The sequence below is a fragment of the Oncorhynchus masou genome, chromosome 15, assembly GCF_036934945.1.
Source record: "Oncorhynchus masou masou isolate Uvic2021 chromosome 15, UVic_Omas_1.1, whole genome shotgun sequence".
NCBI lineage: Eukaryota > Metazoa > Chordata > Actinopteri > Salmoniformes > Salmonidae > Oncorhynchus > Oncorhynchus masou.
In genome coordinates this window covers 66,439,163-66,462,481 of record NC_088226.1, presented here as the reverse complement: position 1 = coordinate 66,462,481, position 23,319 = coordinate 66,439,163, and the positions used below count along the sequence as shown (strand labels likewise).

Sequence of the window (23,319 nt, the reverse complement as noted above, 5' to 3'; positions counted from 1 at the left end):
CTGGTCATTCCGCATGCAGACAGCTGTTGCCTATTCTCTGGTCATTCCGCATGCAGACAGCTGTTGCCTAGTCTCTGGTCATTCCGCATGCAGACAGCTGTTGCCTAGTCTCTGGTCATTCCGCATGCAGACAGCTGTTGCCTAGTCTCTGGTCATTCCGCATGCAGACAGCTGTTGCCTAGTCTCTGGTCATTCCGCATGCAGACAGTTGTTGCCTAGTCTCTGGTCATTCCGCATGCAGACAGCTGTTGCCTAGTCTCTGGTCATTCCGCATGCAGACAGCTGTTGCCTAGTCTCTGGTCATTCCGCATGCAGACAGCTGTTCCTAGTCTCTGGTCATTCATGCAGACAGCTGTTGCCTAGTCTCTGGTCATTCCGCATGCAGACAGCTGTTGCCTAGTCTCTGGTCATTCCGCATGCAGACAGCTGTTGCCTATTCTCTGGTCATTCCGCATGCAGACAGCTGTTGCCTAGTCTCTGGTCATTCCGCATGCAGACAGCTGTTGCCTAGTCTCTGGTCATTCCACATGCAGACAGCTGCTGGTTGTTGTTCTTGGGACTCTATGATAATGGTGGATTACCGGTTGTGACATCATAAAGTGATATAAGAGAGATAGTCTTGACCCCAAAATCTTAGTAAAGATGGAGGCTGGGGGCACATTGGTTGTGCCCCCAAACAGTACACTGTTTCCTATAGTACACTACTTTTGAGTAGTGCACTAAGGGAACAGAGTGCCATTTGGAATGAATCATACCACAAAGGAATACCGGAGAAAAGCATACGCCATGTTATAAACTTTTTTTAACACACAAGGAATATAAAATGAACATTTGAATCCCTTTTAAACAGCATAGTACATGTTCATTAATAATATCCAGAAATCATACAAAAAATTTGAGTGAAACTACAGAGCTCATTGCACAGTATTTTTTAAAGTTATAAAATCATAGAAAAGTTCTGAATATTATATAGGTGCAAAGTAGCAGGAGTTCACGGCAATTCACTGCTCAACATCCCTGATCATGTAAAACTGGGGGAGTTTCACACTGAAAACTCTTCTAAAAAAGGCACCACGGTTAAAGTCTGAACAAGGCATACAGAGAGCCAAGGCCCTCACAGACCAAACCCCCATACAAACACAGACCAAACCCCCATACAAACACAGACCAAACCCCCATACAAACACAGACCAAACCCCCATACAAACACAGACCAAACCCCCATACAAACACAGTCAAACCCCCATACAAACACAGTCAAACCCCCATACAAACACAGTCAGAAAGAGTTGTGCTCGTTGTACAAAGAGGCAATCTTGCACAATATAATACATACAATCTTTGTTATCTGCAATACAATGTATGAGCTGTAAGCCAACAGCGTGTATGGTCAGCTTTTCAACTATTATTGTCGCTCGTTCAGAGCTCCATACAAGGACTTCAATATACCAGAGTCCCTCTTGTTGGACTAAAACCAACATGAACTGGATGAGAAAGAGAAAAAAAATGTACTTTTGTTTCCCTCCATCAAATCCATAAAACAACCTTACAAGATTGCGGTTGGACACCTTAAAACCAGGAAACAAAACAAATCCACAAAAACAACCACAAAAAAAGCCAACAACTCAGCTAAAGACAAGACAAGACAAGCTGAGGCTGGAGAGAGATCCTTACATGGGCTAAGGTCTGAAACGTGTACAAGCCATCAACTCTGACTATCCGGGTTCTTGATTCCTCCCTCTGGAAGCTCATTGGAAGGGGTTCGAGGGGTGGGACCTTTGAGCCTGTCCTCCAATGAGCTTAGAGAGGTGTTAAGGAAATTAGGAATCAAGGACAGGTGGGATTAAGATTATCACTTGTACACTTTTCAGCCACAGCGTATAAACGACACTTCGTAAAGTGCCTGAAGAAGCTTGCTTTTTACGTACATAAAAATCTCTTTTAGATTCATATCACCAATTCATTTGATACATAGAAAAATAACTATTCCATGTGCTGAGAACAAAGACCTTTTCCTAGAAAAATAACTATTCCCTGTGCTGAGAACAAAGACATTTTCCTTTCATTTATTTTGTTCCTGCCACTGTGGCCAGTTACCACTTCATTCAGAGAGACTTGCTAAAATTACATCAATATGGACTCCGTGACACACAAAAAAATATTAAAAAACAGTCAAGTGAAAATTCAACAACATGATCTAATGCAGCGTTGACCACCCCTCTAAAATCAGGCTTCCCCAGACGTTTCAAATGGTTTTAACCCTAAAATGGCACACCTGACACCATTAGTCAACTGATGGAATCAGGTGTGCCAGTTTATGGCTAAAACTAAACAATGTGAAACATCTGGGGGGGGGGGGCTGATCAACACAGACACAGTCCAGGGTAGTTGATTGGAAGTTCAATGGTCAGCTTCTAGTCTCCATTCGTTGCTATGGAGTTGGTTTTACTCGCTCTTCAGCCTGTCACTCTTCCCGTTGCTCTGGTTGGCCAGTTCCCTCAGCTTCCTCCTCTTCAGGTATCCGGTGCGTTGGGCTCGGTTCATCCTGGCCCCGAAGTAGATGACCAAGTTAGGCACCAGGACAGTGGTCAGCCAGCCCTGAAGACAACAGAGGACCAGGTTAATAGCCACCAGGACAGTGGCAAGAGGTTAGTTAGCACTCAGTGTGGACAGACTACACAAAACATTAAGGACACTTGCTCTTTCCATGACAGACTGACCAGGTGAATCCAGATGAAAGTTATGATCCCTTATTGATGTCACCACTTAAAATCAGTGTAGGTGAAGGGGAGGAGACGGGTTAAAGAAAGATTGTTAAGTCTTGAGACATGGATTGTGTGTGTGTGCACCATTGAGGGTGAATAGGCAAGACAAAAATATTTATGGTAGTAGGTACCAGGCACACCGGTTTGAGTCCAGAACTGCAACACGGCTGGGTTTTTCACACTCAGTTTCCCCGTGTGTATCAAGAATGATCCACCACCCAAAGAACATCCAGCCAACTTGACAACTGTGATAAGCAGTGGAGTCAACATGGACCAGCATCCCTGTGGAACGCTTTCAACACCTTGTGGAGTCCCAAGATATCCCTCTAGTGGTGTGGGGGCTGTGCTTTGGCAAAGTGGGTGGGGTTATAACCTTCCTGTTTGGTCCTGTCCGGGGGTGTCCTCAGATGGGGCCACAGTGTCTCCTGACCCCTCCGGTCTCAGCCTCCAGTATTTATGCTGCAGTAGTTTGTGTCGGGGGGCTAGGGTCAGTTTGTTATATCTGGAGTACTTCTCTCCTATTCGGTGTCCTGTGTGAATTTAAGTGTGCCCTCTCTAATTCTCTCTCGAAGGACCTGAGCCCTAGGACCATGCCTCACGACTACCTGACATGAACCCTTGCTGTCCCCAGTCCACCTGGCCATGCTGCTGCTCCAGTTTCAACTGTTCTGCATTATTATTATTATTATTATTATTAATACCATGCTGGTCATTTATGAACATCTTGGCCATGTTCTGTTATAATCTCCACCTGGCACAGCCAGAAGAGGACTGGCCACCCCACATAGCCTAGTTCCTCTCTAGGTTTCTTCCTAGGTTTTTGCCTTTCTAGGGAGTTTTTCCTAGCCACCGTGCTTCTACACCTGCATTGCTTGCTGTTTGGGGTTTTAGGCTGGGTTTCTGTACAGCACTTTGAGATATCAGCTGATGTACGAAGGGCTATAGAAATACATTTGATTTGAATTGAGACTTCTGAGGGCAAAAGGTGGAGGTGCAACTAAATAGAAGGTGTTTAATGTTTAGTACACCCCGTGCATTCGGAAAGTATTCAGACCCCTTGGCTTTTCCCACGTTGTTACGTTACAGCCTTATTCTAAAATGGATTAAATAGTCCCCCCCCCCGCAATACCCTACAATATCACAACTAAAAACAGGTTAGACAATTCTGCAAATGTATAATAAAAAATAATTTAAAAAACACATTTACATAAGTATTCAGACCCTTTATTCAGTACTTTGTTTAAGCACCTTTGGCAGCAATTACAGCCTCGAGTCTTCTTGGGTAAGACACGACAAGCTTGGCACACCTGTACTTGGGGGGTTTCTCCCATTCTTCTCTGCAGATCCTCTCAAGCGCTGTCAGGTTGGATGGGGAGCGACACTGAACAGCTATTTCCACATCTCTCCAGAGATGTTTGATTGGGTTCAAGTCCGGGCTCTGGCTGGGCCACTCAATGACGTTCAGATACTTGTCCCGAAGCCACTCCTGCGTCGTCATGGCTGTGTGCCATTGTCTTGTTGGAAGGTGACCCTTCATCCCAGTCTGAGGTCCTGAGGATCTCTGTACTTTTCTCTGGTCATCTTTGCCTCAATCCTGACTAGTCTCCCAGTCCCTACCGCTGAAAAACATCCCCACAGAATAATGCTGCCACCCCCTTGCTTCACCGTTGGGATGGTGCCAGGTTTCCTCCAGATGTGGCACTTGCCATTCAGGCTAAAGAGTTCAATCTTGGTTTCATTAGATAATCTTGTTTCCCATGGGCTGAGAGACCTTTAGGTGCCTTTTGGCACACTCAAAAGGCCATGACAGCCCGCTTGATTGAAGAATGGCTTCTGTCTGGCCACTCTACGACAAAGGCCTGATTGGTGCAGAGATGGTTGTCCTTCTTAAAGTTTCTCCCATCTCCACAGAGGAACTCTGGAGCACCATCAGTGACCATTGGGTTTTTGGTCACCTCCCTGACCAAGGCCCTTTTCTCCAAATTAGTCAGTTTGTCTGGGCGGCCAGCTCTAGGAAGAGTCTTGGTGGTTCCAAACTTATTCCATTTAAGAATGGAAGCCACTTTTCTTGGGGACCTTCAATGCTGCAGATATATTTTGGTACCCTTCCTCAGATCTGTGCATCGACACAATCCCGTCTTGGAGCTCGATGGACAATTCCTTTGACCCCATGGCTTGGTTTTTGCTCTGACATGCACTGTCAACTGTGGGACCTTATACAGACAGGTGTGTGCCTTTCCAAATCATGTCCAATCAATTTAATTTACCACAGGCAGACTCCAATCAAGTTTTAGAAACATCTCAAGGATGATCAATGAAAACAGGATGCACCTGAGCTCAATTTAAAGTCTCATATCAAAGGGTCTGAATACTTATGTAAATAAGGTATGGGTTTATTTTTATAAATGTAAAAAAAAAAATGGGGTATTGTGTGTGGATGAGAATAAATATTTAAATAAATTTTAGAACAAGGCTACAACTTAAAACGTGGAAAAAGTCAAGGGGTCTGAATACTTTACGAATGCACTGTACACAGAGGGTGCATTCATTATTCAGTGACGTGAAACAAAATACTTCTACATGACAAACAGATCATATCAGCTCAGAACGTTCTGCACCAAACAGAAGAAAATGTACAGAAACTGGGAAGGACTACCTCGACTTGTCCAAAAATAAACGTACAGTCCGTATCATTACAGCGATGGGGAAGTAGCCGTTGGTCTGGCCCTGCAGTCCGATGGTGTTCAGCTCCGCGGCCACATAGCGCTCAGGGGTTGGCTTGTCCAGGGTGGGCTTCTTGATACGGGTCATCTTGGTGGCCACAAAGGGCAGTACACTCTAGAAAACAAAATATGCAAGAGAGAAAGTTTAGCTGAAAATTAAACAATGTACATACAGCAACAGTATCCACGTTAAAGACACGACTTGAGACCTGTTGAGTTAGTGTATCCCAATCTGGGACCTGGGAAACCAAAGGGGTACACATTTAGAAAGTTCAAACAAGTGTATGAGTGCTAAGGCAAAAACAAAACAAACGTTGGGTCCTCAGGACCAGGATTAGATTGAGTTTTGTGGAACTGCAGGGCTGCACGGCGTAGCCATAGCTAGCTTTGTGGAACTGTAAGGCGTAGCCATAGCTAGCTTTGTGGAACTGTAAGGCGTAGCCATAGCTAGCTTTGTGGAACTGTAAGGCGTAGCCATAGCTAGCTTTGTGGAACTGTAAGGCGTAGCCATAGCTAGCTTTGTGGAACTGTAAGGCGTAGCCATAGCTAGCTTTGTGGAACTGTAAGGCGTAGCCATAGCTAGCTTTGTGGAACTGTAAGGCGTAGCCATAGCTAGCTTTGTGGAACTGTAAGGCGTAGCCATAGCTAGCTTTGTGGAACTGTAAGGCGTAGCCATAGCTAGCTTTGTGGAACTGTAAGGCGTAGCCATAGCTAGCTTTGTGGAAAGGCGTAGCCATAGCTAGCTTTGTGGAACTGTAAGGCGTAGCCATAGCTAGCTTTGTGGAACTGAAAGGCGTAGCCATAGCTAGCTTTGTGGAACTGTAAGGCGTAGCCATAGCTAGCTTTGTGGAACTGTAAGGCGTAGCCATAGCTAGCTTTGTGGAACTGTAAGGCGTAGCCATAGCTAGCTTTGTGGAACTGTAAGGCGTAGCCATAGCTAGCTTTGTGGAACTGTAAGGTGTAGCCATAGCTAGCTTTGTGGAACGGACGGAGAATAAGTCAGACGGAAATAAGTAGCGAACAGGGTCATGTTTTGTATGCAAACGTTGTAGAACGTTGCCGATAGAAATTCCATGAATAGAGCTGAGGTGATCCCTTATCCTATTCTACCTGCTAGAGAGTCATGTTTGTTCTACATAACACAATTGTACCGGAACGTTGCCCAACGTGGTGTCCTGCTGAAAGTGGCCCAGGTAAACAGGAAGAGTTCCTACCTGGACAATGATTCCCTTGGCCTTGTACTCCTGAAGTCCACGAGAGAAGAAGTCCACAAAAGCCTAAAGGTACCAAGAGATATCATCATCATCATCATCATCATCTACAAACCTTCTACGCCATCAAAAGGAACATGAAACGCAACATCCCAATTAGTATGTGATCAAATCAGTTAAGTATTTTAAGTATTAAAAACAAAAATTAATGAACAGGTCCACTCACCAACCAAGAATGCACAAAATGGGACAAACACCCAATTGAGACTCTACATGCAGAATTCTGCAAAAATATACTTTGTGTACAATGGAAAACCCCCAAACGATGCAGAGCAGAATTAGGCCAATACCCGCTAGTTATCTACATCCAGAAGAGAGCTGTTCAATTCTACATCCACCTAAAAGAAAGTGATACACACATTCCACCAAAATCCTCACCTACAGAGAGATGAACCTAGAGAAGAGTCCCCCTCAGCCAGCTGGTTCTGGGGCTCTGTTCACAAACAGACCCCACAGAGTCCCAGGACAGAATTTTACACCAAACCAAATTTTGAGAAAGCAAAAAAAGAACTATTTGACACGGGAAAGTATCAATAAAAAAAAAGAGCAAATTGGAAAGCTATCTGTCCCTAAACAGAGAGTACAGTGGCAGAACACCTGACCATAGGCTGACCCCAAGTTAAGAAAATCCTTGACTGTCTACAGACTGACCGTAGCCTCGCTGTCTTCGAGAGCCACGTCTGCCTATGTGTCCACTGCCCACAAAATGAGGTACACCTCCTAACCTGCCAAATGTATGACCACAATAGAGACACATATTTCCCCACAGAACACAAACCCATAAAGACTTTGAAAACAAATCAAAACATTGATAAAGTCCCATATCTGTTAGGCAAAATGCCAGTGTGACATCACAGTAGTAAGATTTGTGGCCCGTTGCCATGACAAAAGGCTAACCAGAGGAGCACAAACATTGTAAATACAACCAATATCTGTATTTATTTGCCCTTTCTTACTTTAACACTGTACATGGCCAATAATATAGCATTTGAAATGTCTATATTCTTTTAAAACTGAGTGTAAATGTTTACTGATTGTTTATAATTTGCTTTGTAAACATACGTTTCCCCATGCCAATAAATCCCTTTGAATATGAGAGAGCGCCCCCTACTGAACTACAGCTGGAGAACCAAAGGGTTTCGCTATATGGAACAAATCCTACTATGGAACATTTTATAAACACGCGTTGTATCTGTCGGTCTGCGGTTGGTGCAGGTCTGTATATAGAGGTCTATGAGTGGCCTTGTCTTGGAAGAGGAGTATACAGTGAGGAGTGGGACAGGGTACATGCCACTAGCAGAGGAGATGTTGAGGACCACACCTTTGGACCTGAAACACACAAAACAAAAGGGGATGAGAGGACTTTCCTCTTGTTCTGCTATGGCGCACTGGAAGGTGCCGTGGTCTGTTTGTCAGAGTACAAGCAGACTAGTTCCACTGTAAACTGCCACACACAGTAATCAAAGTCACTGTGTGGGTTGCCATGGCAGTCGCTTGCTGACGTAGTTTGTGCCCCTGTTGCTGCAGTGATGTAGTGAAAATGGGGTTGGTTGGCCCCTCACCTTTCCATTGGCACAGAGATCCCATGTGATTCGTCCGAGCCAATCCGAGGGCGCACTTTGTGTGAATTGAAAAACAGCTGGTCAGAATGGGGAACAAAGAAAGAGGGCTAGAAAGAAGGAGGGGAGGCGCAGCTGGGTGGTGGGGGAGCTGGGAGAAGAGGAAGGCGCAGCCGCAGCTGGAAGGAGGAGCTGTGTATTAGTGTATCCTCTGGATAACACCCTTGGTCTCCTGTTCTAAACATATCAAGCCCGTCTTCATATCATGGTCCTTCTAATAGAGCACATTTAGGCTTTTCTGATGTAGGTTCCAGCATTGGAATAGCCTGAGTGCCACAGCCCGTTTCTGCCCTCTTGCAAACTCTTTATGGAATTAGAGTGACAAGGAGTGGAATGGTCGCTCAGACTAGTACCCACACTAGCATTAGAGGGAGGTGGGTGAAAAATCCTCCACTCAGGTTGACAAAGGATTTTATTTAGAATTTATCGTTTTATGGTGAAGCACCGCATTGTCATGACAAGAATTTGACTGAGACGTAAAACCCCATAAAGAACTGCCTCAGACTACCGAGTTTGGCACTAAGGCAAATAAAAACTGAATGTACGTTTCTTTATGAAATGTGGCAACAGCACTTCTAAAAAAGGAAACCAACTCACCTCTGAACCATTCTGGGCAGGACAAGACGGGTCATCTGAAAAGGCAAAGGTCAACTCCTGAGCAACAGGTCAACGATCTGACAAAACAGGTCAGGAATCAGTGGCTGCAGCATATAAATAAAACACGTGGGACACTACAGATCACACTTTATGCAAATATTCCATTTCCAGACAAAATTGATTGGACAAGAAAGTTGTCTAAAAAATAAATAAAAATACTGTAATTTAAAGTTATACAGGACCAGCGATGAACTTTAGATCCCACTACAGATTTACCCCAGTGGCATTATGGGAGATGTATGGCACACTGATACATTTCAGCCACATGTGAGGCAGGGCGAGAGAGAAAGAGAGAGGAAGGGTAAGAAAGGGTAGTCTATGGATGAACAATGACAGTTGTGTAGTTCACTGATGCTCTGGGAACCTGCAGGTAGCACAGCAGCAACAGTGAAGGAGGAGAGGAAAGAATGGGTGGGTGAAGAGGACGAGAGAAAGATGGACGCCCGTCTACATTGGCGTCTGTGCCAGTGATACCAGCGTGTCGTCAATGCGTTGTCTTACCACTGAGGCAAAGTTCAGGGTTTTCAGAGACAAAGTGCACAGCGTCACTGATTAAAAAAAATATATACTAGACGATAAATCTATAGTATACATATACACTCATAGAACTGCTCCAGAAACAAGAGAACTCTTACCTGGCAAACAGAGGTCATGTTGACATTGATCATGTTGGTGATGAACTAGAATGTAGAAGAAAAACATTAGTTTAAGTGTAAAAACTCCTCTCAAACTTGAATAATTTCAGACAGTTTTCAAAGTGGTTCTGAAGAGCCAAAACAGGTCCCAGTTGTGTACTACGTCATTAATGATGAGTTACCAATTTTGCAAAGTGTGATATGTTACAAATTTGTTGTGCTTAAGATCCCAGATTGCATCTTTAAATCATTCCGAATGCAAAAGTCTTAGTTTATTTTCTACAGCTAAAGTAACGCTAGGAACCTTCTGGAACTCAACTGGTTTCAAAAGGTGTCAGTCCCCCTTCACTCACAATTGTTTTTTTGTGTTTTTTTTTTAAATACTCACGTTGTCCAGGTCAGGAATATGCAGGAAGTACTCAGGGTAGGGATAGGAGACTCCAACATTGTTCACTGTTGAATAATAGTTTTTATTTTAAAGCAGACGAGACCATAGTTATTGGCAATGAAGAAATTAACAACTGCTGCTGTTACACTTGAAAGCCACCAGGGGGCAGCAGGACCTTATGAGAGCAAGGTGTTCATAAAAAGTGCACACAACCACACCTTAAACTGGAAGAGCAAGTCAAGCAGCACATGTACTTATGGGCTCTTGCAAAGAACAATGGTCTTGTCTGAAAGTGACAGTCACACAGCAAGAATGTGGACTGACGGAGAGTGACATATGAAAACTAATCAACTCTGTAGGTACATCCTAAGGCATACTAGTAGGCGGTTCATTCTGAATGACCACACTGAGAATAGAGTAACACTTCTACTGTTTTAGGTTTTTAGGGTCACAACTCCAGGACTGACTGCATCTTATTTTCTAAAGAGTCAAAGTACAGTCCATGGACCAGCGGCACGACCGGACAGTCAAATCAAATGCATTTGTCACATACATTAACATCTGCTCACCATGTGTGAGTGTAGCGAAATGCTTGTGCTTCTAGTTCCGACAATGCAGTAATAACCAACGAGTAATCTAACAATTCCAAAACTACTACCTTATACACACACACACAAGTGTAAAGGGATAAAGACTATGTACATAAAGATATGAATGAGTGATGGTACAGAACGGCATAGGCAAGATGCAGTAGATGGTATCGAGTACAATATATACACATGAGAGGAGTAATGTAGGGTATGTAAACATTATATTAAGTAGCCGACAAGTCCGTGGACCAGCGGCACGACAAGTCCGTGGACCAGCGGCACGTCAAGTCCGTGGACCAGCGGCACGTCAAGTCCGTGGACCAGCGGCACGTCAAGTCCGTGGACCAGCGGCACGTCAAGTCCGTGGACCAGCGGCACGTCAAGTCCGTGGACCAGCGGCACGTCAAGTCCGTGGACCAGCGGCACGACAAGTCCGTGGACCAGCGGCACGACAAGTCCGTGGACCAGCGGCACGACAAGTCCGTGGACCAGCGGCACGACAAGTCCGTGGACCAGCGGCACGACAAGTCCGTGGACCAGCGGCACGACAAGTCCGTGGACCAGCGGCACGTGTTGTTAAACAAGTGTAAACATGAATGCCACCATAGGTGTCAGTATGTGCTGCTGGGAAATGTTTTAAAAAACAACACACACAAAAAACGACACGTTTACCTCGGTACAACAAACAAAATGTGCAATGTCAAAAGTGTGTGCGCGAGTCGTTTATCTGTGTAGATTATGAGACCGATGTCAGTATGTGGTTTGTGAGGATGTTTTGTGAAACAGATGAGAACGTGGTGTGTTGAGGTTGCGGTACACAGAGCGAGGCTGACCAGGCAAAAGGAACACCCACCCAACACTCCGATCTCCAGGCCTGCCAGTCCAGCTTCAATCTTGGGGTAGATATCCGACAGACCAAAGTCCACAGCGATGGTCTTGGTCTCCACCTTGTATTGCTCCTCTGTAAACAGGAGGTAAACAGTTGATGTTAACGGTGGGACATTATTACAATATTCCATTAATGATGAGCAGTACATATTCGAGGAGAGATTTATATGGTTGTCTGGCTGTGTTTCAATGTTTTCCTAATCAGTTATAGTTTCAGTGCAGACAGGAGGCAGCAAAGCTCACTTTGCGTTCTAATGTTATGTAGAGACAACTTGGAAAAAAACACAAAAAACACAAAAAACAACAAAAAACACGCCCATCAAGTAGTCTCCACTTCCTATGGCCTACATACTCACACATTCATACGTTATCATCAGTCAGCCCATTCACTGACTGCACTAAGCACGTTCCATGTCCCATCCAACAGGAGATCGATCCCTCTTTCAACAACAAAAATTCCATTGAATTTTTTTTTTAATCAGCAGTATGAAAATACACAACTTTACCGACTCGAACAGGAGTGGGCGGTGTAGACAAACCAAAAAAACTCCTTTCCCTCTTCTCCTTTAACACTCTTGCTGCAATTAGAATGTAGAATACTCATTTGTCTGATGTGCGCCCCGGTAAGATGCGAGATAAAAATTCAGGGGGATGTGCCAAGTCACAGAGAGGGATATTTCTGAACACAGCCAGGAGTCACCACTGCTGGATAAGGGGTGACATTTTAGTACAAGCCTTTGACAGATACCCTACATGACCAAAAGTATGTGGACACGTGCTCGTCAAACATCTCATTCAAAAATCATGGGCATTAATATGGAGTTGGTCCCTCCTTTGTTGCTGTAACAGCCTCCACTCTTCTGGGAAGGCTTTCCACTAGATGTTTGAATATTGCGGTGGGGACTCGTTTCCACTTCAGTCGCAAGAGCATTAGTGAGGTCGGGAACTGATGTTGGGCGATTAGGCCTGGCTTGCAGGCGGCATTCCAATTCATCCCAAAGGTGTTCGATGGGGTTGAGGTCAGAGCTCTGTGCAGACCAGTCAAGTTCTTCCACACCGATCGACAAACCATTTCTGTATGGACCTTGCTTTGTGCAGAGGCATTGTCATGATTGTAACAGGAAAGGGCTGTCTATAATGTCATTGTATGCTGTAGCGTTAAGATTTCCCTTCACTGGAACTAAGGGGCTCAAACCATGAAAAACAGCCTCAGACCATTATTCCTCCTCCACCAAACTTTACAGTTGACACTATGCAGTCGGGAAGGTAGTGTTCTCCTGGCATCCGCTAAACCCAGATTAGTCAGTCGGAATGCTAGATGGTGAAGCGTGATTGATCACTCCAGAGAAGGCGTTTCCACTGCTCCAGAGTCCAACGGCGGCGAGCTTTACACCACTTCCGCTTGGCATTGCGTATGGTGATCTTAGGCTTGTGTGTGGCTGCTCAGCCATGGAAACCCATTTCATGAATCACCTGACAAACAATTATTGTGCCGATGTTGCTGCGAGGCAGTTTGGAACTTGGTAGTGAGTTTTGTAACCGAGGAGACTATTTTTTTTTACGCGCTACAGCACTCACCGGTGATGTTTGGTGAGCTTGTTTGGTCTATCACTTAGCAGGCTGAGCTGTTGTTGCTCCTAGACATTCTCACTTCACAATAACAGCACTTACAGTTGACCGGGGAAGCTCTAGCAGGGCATCCTGATGGTGCCATGTCGAAAGTCACTGAACTCTTCAGTACGGGCCATTCCACTGCCCATGTTTGTGTATGGTGGTTACATGGCTGTGTGCTCGATTCTATACATCTGTCAGCGATGGGTGTGGCTGAAACAGCTAAATCCACTCATTTGAAAGGGTGTCCACATACTTTTGGACACGTAGTGTACAACGCAGGCATGCCCACGCGGACATCTTCATCTTCCCACACACCGTGCCCTCAACCCGACAGCTTTCCATGACGATCTGAAGGGATTCCAGGCTTCCACCTGAAGGGATTCCAGGCTTCCACCTGAAGGGATTCCACTTCAGTCGCAAGAGCATTAGTGAGGTCGGGAAGCCTGGAATCCCTTCAGGTGGAAGCCTGGAATCCCTTCAGGCTTCCACCTGAAGGGATTCCAGGCTTCCACCTGAAGGGATTCCAGGCTTCCACAGACAGGAGTGTGTATCCCCATGTGATATACAGTTCCTGTAATGATGTACAGGCTAGCCTTTAGTAAAGGCTGGGGAATCTTTAAACTGGCCCCCCATCTTACATGTCAGCAGACCTGGTGCGCGCACACACACACACACACACACACACACACACAACTCCAAATCAAATTTTCTTGGTTACATACACATGGTTAGCAGATGTTAATGCAAGTATAGTGAAATGCTTGTGCTTCTAGTTCAGACAGTGCAGTAATATTTAACAAATCACACACACCTAAAGGGATGGAATAAGAATATGTACATATAAATATATGGATGACCGAGCGGCATAGGCAAGATGCAGGAGATGGTAAAATACAGTATATAGACATCTACATATATACACATGAGATGAGTAATGCAAGATATGTAAACATTATTAAAGTGACGTTAAAGTGAATATAGTGATCCACCCATTAGCATTGGGATGACTGCCAGACAGTCAGAAAGAGGTGCACACACACACACACACACCTCACACACACAAAGCTGCCTGGCGACGTCATCCAGCTTGTCCTGGGAGCAACTGATGAGCATCATGGCAAACCCTTTTCCAGCAAGCTGAGAAGGAGGGGTGAGAAGACGAGGTATACCTGAACACCACCACTCCAGTATACCTGAACACAGTCACTGAACACCACCACTCCAGTTACTGAAGACCATACTGAACTTGAATGGGAGACTCAATAGGAATCAAGCTACGCTGTTGCACGGGCCAACTACTACGTCTCGACTGGGAGAGAGACCTGTAGCACGGGCCGACCAGCTACCACGTCTTGACTGGGAGAGAGACCTGTAGCACGGGCCGACCAGCTACCACGTCTTGACTGGGAGAGAGACCTGTAGCACGGGCCGACCAGCTACCACGTCTTGACTGGGAGAGAGACCTGCAGCACGGACCGACCAGCTACCACGTCTTGACTGGGAGAGAGACCTGCAGCACGGACCGACCAGCTACCACGTCTTGACTGGGAGAGAGACCTGTAGCACGGGCCGACCAGCTACCACGTCTTGACTGGGAGAGAGACCTGCAGCACGGGCCGACCAGCTACCACGTCTTGACTGGGAGAGAGACCTGTAGCACGGGCCGACCAGCTACCACGTCTTGAATGGGAGGGAGAGACCTGTTGCATGGGCCGACCAGCTACTATGTCTGGGCTTTTACTACTACTCTAAAACACATGGCCCAATGACAAGGGTTCTCCAACTCAACATGGAACTGTGTGTGTGTGAGAGGAACTGAGTAGAAGCCTGGGAACCACTGCTCTTGTGTTTTTCTATGGAGGAAATGAAATAATTGGCCCATGCAGGAAACTCACCTTCTCTGCATAGACTTTCCCGATTCCATCTGTGGCTCCCGTCACAACTGGAGATAAAAAGAGAAAATAGGGAGAAGTCAGTACAGGGAGGCCGGTACAGGGAGGCCGGTACAGGGAGGCCGGTACAGGGAGGCCGGTACAGGTCCTCATAACATTTCAGCCTGGTGCCAAATCACTATACACCACACCTCAAACTGTATGGACTGCTAACATATAGTGGGGAATATATGACAACCAATATATTGGGGGTCTAACATACTGAACAAAAAGCAACACCACATGCAACTATTGCTACGATTTTACTGACTTAAAGGTCATATAATAATAATAAATAATAAGTCAAATGAACTGAATTAGTTAGGTCCTAATCTATGGATTTCACAAGACTGGGCAGGGGTGCAGCCATGGGTGGCCCTGAGAGGGCATAGGCCCACCCACTGGGGAGCCAGACCCACCCACTGGGAAGCCAGACCCACCCACTGGGGAGCCAGACCCACCCACTGGGGAGCCAGACCCAACCAATCAGAGGTTTTCCCCACAAACAGGCTTTATGACAGACAGAAATACGCCTCAGTTTCAGCCGTCCAGGTGGCTGGTCTCAGACGACCCCGTAGGTGAAGAGGCCGGATGTGGAGGTCCTGGGCTGGAATGGTTACATGTGGTCTGTGGTTGTGAGGCTGGTTGGACATACTACCAAATTGGATGGATTATCTTGGCAAAGGAGAAATACTCACTAACAGGGATGTAAGCAAAACATTTTAGAGAAATAAGCATATGGAAAATGTCTGAAATCTTTTATTTCAGCTCATGAAACATGAGAGCAACATGTTATATTTTTGTTCAGTATACATTAACATGAAGAATCCCCATGCATTTCCTGTCAAGGCTTTCAAAAGAAACTCATTGCAGAGAATTCCTTTATTTTAGCTAAATTGTGACGCCATAATTTCTGGTCAGACTGCTTTTCGGATGATCAAAACAGCAACAGTGGAGCAACAGTTTCCACAGCACTGGAGCCTTCACAGGTGACTGGAGCCTTCACAGGTGACTGTATGGCAAGCGGTTCAAATAGAACATCTGTGTCAACAGCAAATCAGTCAAGGAGACACACCCAACAACGTTCTTAATCCACATGACAACGCACAAACGTGGAACTGAAAGAAAATAAACTAGTATAAATTCTACAACGTTATCAGTAAGCTACGCTGACTCATTTTAAAATGAGGCCTCTTGACAAATGGTCTTTACAGTTGGCTGAAGAGAAGGGTCTATTAAACAAGTGGTTATAACAAAGACTAAAGACAGCGGAGCCCAAGCAGGATAGATGGATGTACAAGGAGCCCGGACTGATGTTCTAGTGACATTCTCTGCTCTTCTTGTCAGGAGGGAGCACTGCTATTTTTAGACAGCTTCTGCCCTTCATCCCCTAGTCCCTGCCTGACTGATCAACACACCTCTCACTACCCAAAGCCATCAGATACAGGATGTTCAGGGTGGGAAGTGGGTACCAATGCTTACCATCACCCCACCCCAAAACCATCATGCACAATGAGTAGCACTGTAGCAGAGGAACCAACCCACAGATGATGAAAGATTCATGCAGGCAGTAGCCATTATTATCTAGCACCGAGCTGGAGGGGGGGGTGATGACGAACAAGAAACACAAGAGGGAGGGAGAGCAGGGATCCTAGGGGTGGCTAAAAATAGAAAGAGAGCAGAATAATGAGAAGAGGGAGAGTGAACAAAAAAAGGAGGGAGAGCGCAGAACAGAGTGAAAAGAGAAGCAGATTCCCTGGCCATCTTAAGAATTAAAGCTCTCCTGGGCAGAAAGGCATCAATGGGCAACTTGACTGCATCACATCAGGTTGACAACAACAAGTGGAGTCTGAGGGATGGAGAGGAGGGTATTCACAAGATGGAGTTAGAGAAAGAAACACTATGTTAACAGGTCAGTCCATCCCTCTACAGGAAAAACAGAGAATTCAGGGCTCCCTGAAATGATGCAAGGTATATTGATCCCATGTCTCAACGTATAGGGTACAAATCCGTGTGTGTGGAATGATGTTACATTTCAGATGTACTTTTATCACCTAAAATGGTGGACCGCGTTTGACCCGGGTCCAATAAAGTAGCAACAGCAACAAACTGGACAGTTTAATCGCAATCTCTTCCGTCAAAGACGCAAATCATGGAAACTCTTACTGACAGTTGTGGCTGCTTTGCGCGATGTATTGTTGTCTTTTATCTTCTTGCCCTTTGTGCTGTTGTCTGTGCCCAATAATGTTTGTACCATGCTGTGTTGTCATCTTAGGTCTCTTTATGTTGTGTTGTCTCTTGTTGTGATGTGTGTTTAGTCCTATATTTTTTATTAAATTAATTTTGTATTTTTTATCCCAGCCCCCGTCCCCACGAGGCCTTTTATTAGGCTATAATTTTAAATAAGAATTTGTTCTTAACTAGTTAAATAAAAAAGGTTAAATAAATTTAAAATATACCAATGTAGCACACTAGAGGGAATAGGAGCCATTTCAGACCCATTCATAGACTGCTAGAGGGAATAGGGGCCATTTCAGACCCATTCATAGACTGCTAGAGGGAATAGGAGCCATTTCAGACCCATTCATAGACTGCTAGAGGGAATAGGAGCCATTTCAGACCCATTCATAGACTGCTAGAGGGAATAGGAGCCATTTCAGACCCATTCATAGACTGCTAGAGGGAATAGGAGCCATTTCAGACCCATTCATAGACTGCCCCATTGTGAGGTACTCTTGTGAAATGGAATAAAACAATAGATGAAAAAGATGCTGGAAAATCATTCATTCAACAATTCCACTCATCAACCCAGAAAGGAACATTGTGTCCAAACTTCTCATTGTTAAAATTCAGTCACACACACACACCAGGGCTACAAGAAGAATGGTTCATTCCCCTCACGTGAAGCGAGAGTTAAGTCGGTGACAATCCTCACAGAAAAGGGGCTACGCAAGCAGCCGTGAGTGATATTACAGCAGCTGACGCTTCTCTACTGGGAGGACAGAAACAATGACAACCAATATGGGGGGAGGGGTTACTGTGTGTGGATCCATAGAGCCCTTGTTAAGTGTTGAATTGAAATGTAGAACGCCTCATTGGCACGAATGTTTCACTCCCATCTTATCTACCTTCAAGATACAGAAAATTATCCTAAATGCCATTTTGGCTCAATGATGCCCCGAGTGGGGAGGGCATCAGTTGCACGTAACAGAGGTAGCTGCTGTATATCGACGTCCCCCCCGTCCGCACAGCGGAGCTGCCCCTGCCGCAACAAGCTGAGCTCTTCCCTCCACAGACCCCTTATGGCTACCCAGTCGCATCAAGCAACCTGGAAAACACATACTGGAGCCTGGAGCCTCATGCAACAGAGATTATTTAGACCTTGTCAAGGAATTGACACTGAAAAGGGGGGGGGGGGGTAGAAAACAATATTGTGTCCTATCGTGTCTGCACTCAGCAATGCATTCTCCCTAACGGAAGACACATAGGAGCAGTGCAAGGATCCTTATTTTAGCCTCCTATTGCAGCACAGTTCATGGCTGTATACAATATAGCACTGTAGCAAATTAAAAATGGGTACCATACTACAAGTGGATCCCTGTCTCTGTGAGGCGAAGCAAGCCTCTCTCCTCTCATTACATAAACTGTCCCACCCCTCTTCCTCCTATCAACAATCCACCCCCTCCCAAGAGAGGAGTGTGTGGTGGGGAGGGTGAGGGCTGCAGTAGAAGAGCCAACGTGCCCTCCATCCACCACCATCTCAGACACATGCTGCTTTAAATAGCAGGAGAAGAAGAAAGTCACATGGGCAAACAAACAAAACAGAAGAAAGAAAATACTGCAGAGCAAAATCAGCTGAGAGAAAATACATCTTTTAAAGTCTACTTCAGAGCCACCCAGGACCAAAAATAGCATCTATATTTAGGTCACAAAAATATATAAAAATCAATAGTTTATTTTTCTTCACATCTCAACTTCTCTCGGGGGGGGTTGGAGAGAGGAAACTTTAGGGCAACTTGTTGCTTTCTAATCTCCCCCCCCCATTGATGCCTAGTTAGTGCATTGAAAGATAACTTATTAAAGATTGACATCAATAAATAGGATTTTATTTCAAATGATAACATACTGTAACTGAAACCAGAACAGGCAATCCTTTAAGAATGATTTAACTGCAGATTCTTGAACACAATTCCTAAATTAAAGCCACTTAAGGTCATTCAATGTGTAAAATATATAAAGCAACACATATTGGTCAGTCTTCTGCAGTGAATTGTATTCAGTTCTCCCCCATTACAGAAGAGTGACACTGCTAAGGTGGGACCTCCAAACAGAAAGACAATAGAAAAGAGTTAGGTTCAAACCATTCAGACTGACTAAACAGAACAAGTGGACAGGAACAGCACCTTGTGGGATTATTTTTATCGTGGTGACAAAGTGTAGGTGACCGGGGGGGGGGGGTGAAGGGAGAAAGATGAAAAGGAAAGAGAGGGGATGATAAAAAAAAGGCCAAGAGCAGGATGGAGAGATGAGAGATGCTGCCGGACAGAGAAGAGTGGTGGAGAGGGGTGCTGATGGGGGGAGTTTGAAATGAGGAGCTGCAGCATTCTTTACCCGGAGCATGTTCGTCACATGAACTGCAGCGCCGCGCGCTCTCTCTCTCTCTCTCTCTCGCACAACTCTTTCAAACACACACACACCACTAGGGGGAAGCACATTCACAAGCATAGATGGAGCTGCAGACCATTCCTGAGTAACAGACACACTGGGGATACATTTCGTTCCTTACAATGAATGAAACGCTGCTCTAACCCCACAGCCACTACCAGCGTCTCCACACCCCCCTCCCGGCGTCTCCACCCCCCCACCACTACCCACCCCCCCCCCCGGGCGTCTCCACACCCACCCCCCCCCCGGCGTCTCCCGGCGTCTCCCCCCCCACCACTACCCCCCGGGCGTCTCCACACCCCCCCCCCTCCCGGCGTCTCCACCCCCCACCACTACCCCCCGGACGTCTCCACACCCACCACCACCACCCCCCTCCCGGCGTCTCCACACCCACGACGGCATCTCCCCCCCCTCCCGGCGTCTCCACACCCACTACTACCCCCCCTCCCCCCTCCACACCCCTACCCCCTCCCGGCGTCTCCACCCCCCCCCACCACTACCCCCCCTCCCGGCGTCTCCACACCCACTACTACCCCCCCTCCCCCCCCCCTCCCGGCGTCTCCACCCCCCTCCCGGCATCTCCACACCCACTACTACCCCCTCCCGGCGTCTCCACACCCACTACTACCCCACCCCCCACCACTACCCCCCTCCCGGCATCTCCACTACTACTCCCCCTCCCGGCGTCTCCACCCCCCTCCCGGCATCTCCACACCCACCACCCCCCCTCCCGGCGTCTCCACACCCACCACCACTACTACTACCCCCCCGGGCATCTCCACACCCACCACCACTACCCCCTCCCGGCGTCTCCACACCCACTACTACCCCCCCCCTCCCGGCGTCTCCACCCCCCCTCCCGGCATCTCCACACCCACTACTACCCCCCCTCCCGGCGTCTCCACACCCACTACTACCCCCCTCCCGGCGTCACCCCACTACCCCCCCCTCCCCGGCGTCTCCCCCCCTCCCGGCGTCTCCACATCCCCCACCACTACACCCCCCCCGGGCGTCTCCACACCCACCCCCCCCCCACTACCCCCGGACGTCTCCACACCCACCACCACTACCCCCCCCTCCCGGCGTCTCCACACCCACTACTACCCCCCTCCCGGCGTCTCCACACCCACTACTATCCCCCCCCTCCCGGCGTCTCCACACCCACTACTACCCCCCCTCCCGGCGTCTCCATCTCCACACCCCCCTCCCGGCGTCTCCACCCCCCACCACTACCCCCCCTCCCGGCGTCTCCACACCCACTACCCCCCCCTCCCGGCGTCTCCACACCCACTACTACCCCCCCTCCCGGCGTCTCCACACCCACTACTACCCCCCTCCCGGCGTCTCCACACCCCCACTCCCGGCATCTCCCCCCCTCCCTCCCTCCCGGCGTCTCCACACCCACCACCACTACCACCCCCCTCCCTCCCGGCATCTCCCACACCCACCACCCCCCCGGCGTCTCCACCCCCCACTCTCCACACCCCCCCCACTACTACCCCCTCCCGGCGTCTCCACACCCACCACCAATACTCCCCCCTACCGGCGTCTCCACACCCCCCTACCGGTGTCTCCACACCCACCACCACCACCTACCCCCCCCTACCGGCGTCTCCACACCCCCCACCACTACTACCCCCCCCCCCCTACCGGCGTCTCCACACCCCCACCACTACTACCGGCGTCTCCACACCCCCCCCTACCGGCGTCTCCACACCCCCCACCACTACCCCCCCCCCCCCTACCCACCCCCCCCTACCGGTGTCTCCACACCCACCACCACTACTAGCTCCCCCCCCTACCGGCGTCTCCACACCCACCACCACTACTCCCCCCCCCACCGGCGTCTCCACACCCACCACCACTACTACTCCCCCCCGGCGTCTCCACACCCACCACCACTACTCCACACCCCCCACTACTACACTTAAAGAAAAATTGCCATGGTGGCATATAAGAAAACCACCCCCCATATAAGAAAAAAAAAAAAAACCAAATTAAACCCTAATTATCAATCATATTAATGTCACCTGTTGTACAGTGAGGTAGGCTAGTGGCAGCCTGCCAAACCTCAATGTGTAACAATCAATGTGGAGATTTATAATAGGTATGGTTACATACGAACGTCTGCGCAACATGAGAATGATTTTTTGAATCTATGGCAAGGCAATAACCGATTACAGAGCTAGAGCGCAGACAAACCCGAACCCCGAGGCATAGAAACCGAGAGTCGATCAAACTATGTCCTTTTGCATTATATCAAGGTGACACGTGTCAGATTCCTTAAACGCATCAAATTATGTATCAAATTAAAATATAATTACAAACCCAGACATTTTTTTGACAAACGTGCGTCATGATGCAGAGAAAGATGTGGCCGTTTTGCATATTCTAAGGTAAAAACCTATCCCGATGCTATGGAGTGCGCGCTGGGCCAATTGCGCAGCAAGACGAAAACGCGCTTCTCCTCCAGATGCAGTAGTATTCTCGAAAGAGGAGACTGGATAACTGGGTCAAGCTATGCCAAAGCTATTTCAACGAGACTAGTCTCCGCATTATGCGGTAGGGTAGCCTAGTGGTTAGAGCATTGGACTAGTAACCGGAAGGTTGCAAGTTCAAACCCCCGAGCTGAAAAGGTACGAATCTGTCGTTCTGTTCCTGAACATGCAGTTAACCCACTGTTCCTAGGCCGTCATTGAAAATAAGAATTTGTTCTTAACTCACTTGCCTAGTTAAATAAAGGTAAAATAAAAAAAATGCAAAGACACGATTCTTAAAATGTCTACACAGCGAAGACAAACTTCTAGATTACCAAAACGGAGACAGAAAGCCCTATAGTTTAACAAAAAAATAAAAATAAATTTGAAACAAGAAAAAACGGTCTGGATACGAATTAGGCCAAATACAGACAGAGGCAAAGAAACTAATAATCAAAGATCAATACATTTGATAACCCATTGCGTCAACAAAAAAACATGGTAACACAGTACGCATGACCAAATATATAAAACTGTTGAATAACCTAACTATGTCAACATTAGGAATCTATATGTATAGAATTGGGCATGTTGTTCCTACAGCAAGTGGATGGGCATTTGTTGCCCAGTGTGCCGCTGGATGAATGCTCACAACACATGACAGATCTCTGAATGAGTGCACAACCTGCGCAAATTGGTTTGTGGTTCATCTGTACTGGACATCTTCGTCGATTCTAAAGGAGGGCGAAAAACAACGCTGGTTTGGGTTCTGGAACATCAGTCAGAGGTGCTGAAGTGCGGGTGTTGCGCACACACACATTTAGCCAATAAGCATGATCTTGTTAACCAGTTAGTGCGTTTACTCGATAGCCCTGTTACACAACTCAACTTTCTAATGTCGCTGATACGTCAAAAATGACAATACAGTTTTTTTGGGGAATTGCAAAGTTTCCCTGAAATATCCCAATGTTGACATTTTATTGTCGAGTTTAGGGCTTATTGAACAGCATTCGTGACTTGGGTTTTTTCGTAAGGAATTCGTGTGACCAACTCACCTGCCCATTTGCCCAATTTCGGAGAGAGCAACTGTCCATTT

General features: G+C 46.9%; 1 protein-coding gene across 1 annotated transcript; it reads right to left on the bottom strand.

Moving 5' to 3' along the window:
* Positions 1–782: 782 nt before the first annotated feature.
* On the bottom strand, positions 783–23,316 carry LOC135556694 (very-long-chain 3-oxoacyl-CoA reductase-A-like). Its single transcript, XM_064990082.1, has 11 exons — positions 23,279–23,316; positions 15,046–15,092; positions 11,502–11,609; positions 10,059–10,123; positions 9,671–9,715; positions 8,976–9,010; positions 8,322–8,497; positions 8,051–8,088; positions 6,703–6,765; positions 5,422–5,603; positions 783–2,598 (listed from the first exon to the last, which is right to left on the bottom strand). Exons 1-11 carry the CDS (start codon positions 23,284–23,286, stop codon positions 2,589–2,591), a joined length of 777 nt encoding a protein of 258 aa, XP_064846154.1. The 5' UTR covers positions 23,287–23,316; the 3' UTR covers positions 783–2,588.
* Positions 23,317–23,319: the final 3 nt, after the last annotated feature.

Bases quoted from the DNA above. Each gene is read 5' to 3' on its own strand.
- LOC135556694 (XM_064990082.1), bottom strand. The intron at 10,124-11,501 runs GTGGGTGTTCCT...ATTATTCAACAG, and splicing joins CCTGGAGATCGGAGTGTTGG to TGAACAATGTTGGAGTCTCC. The intron at 9,011-9,670 runs GTAAGAGTTCTC...TTGCCTTTTCAG, and splicing joins ACATGACCTCTGTTTGCCAG to ATGACCCGTCTTGTCCTGCC.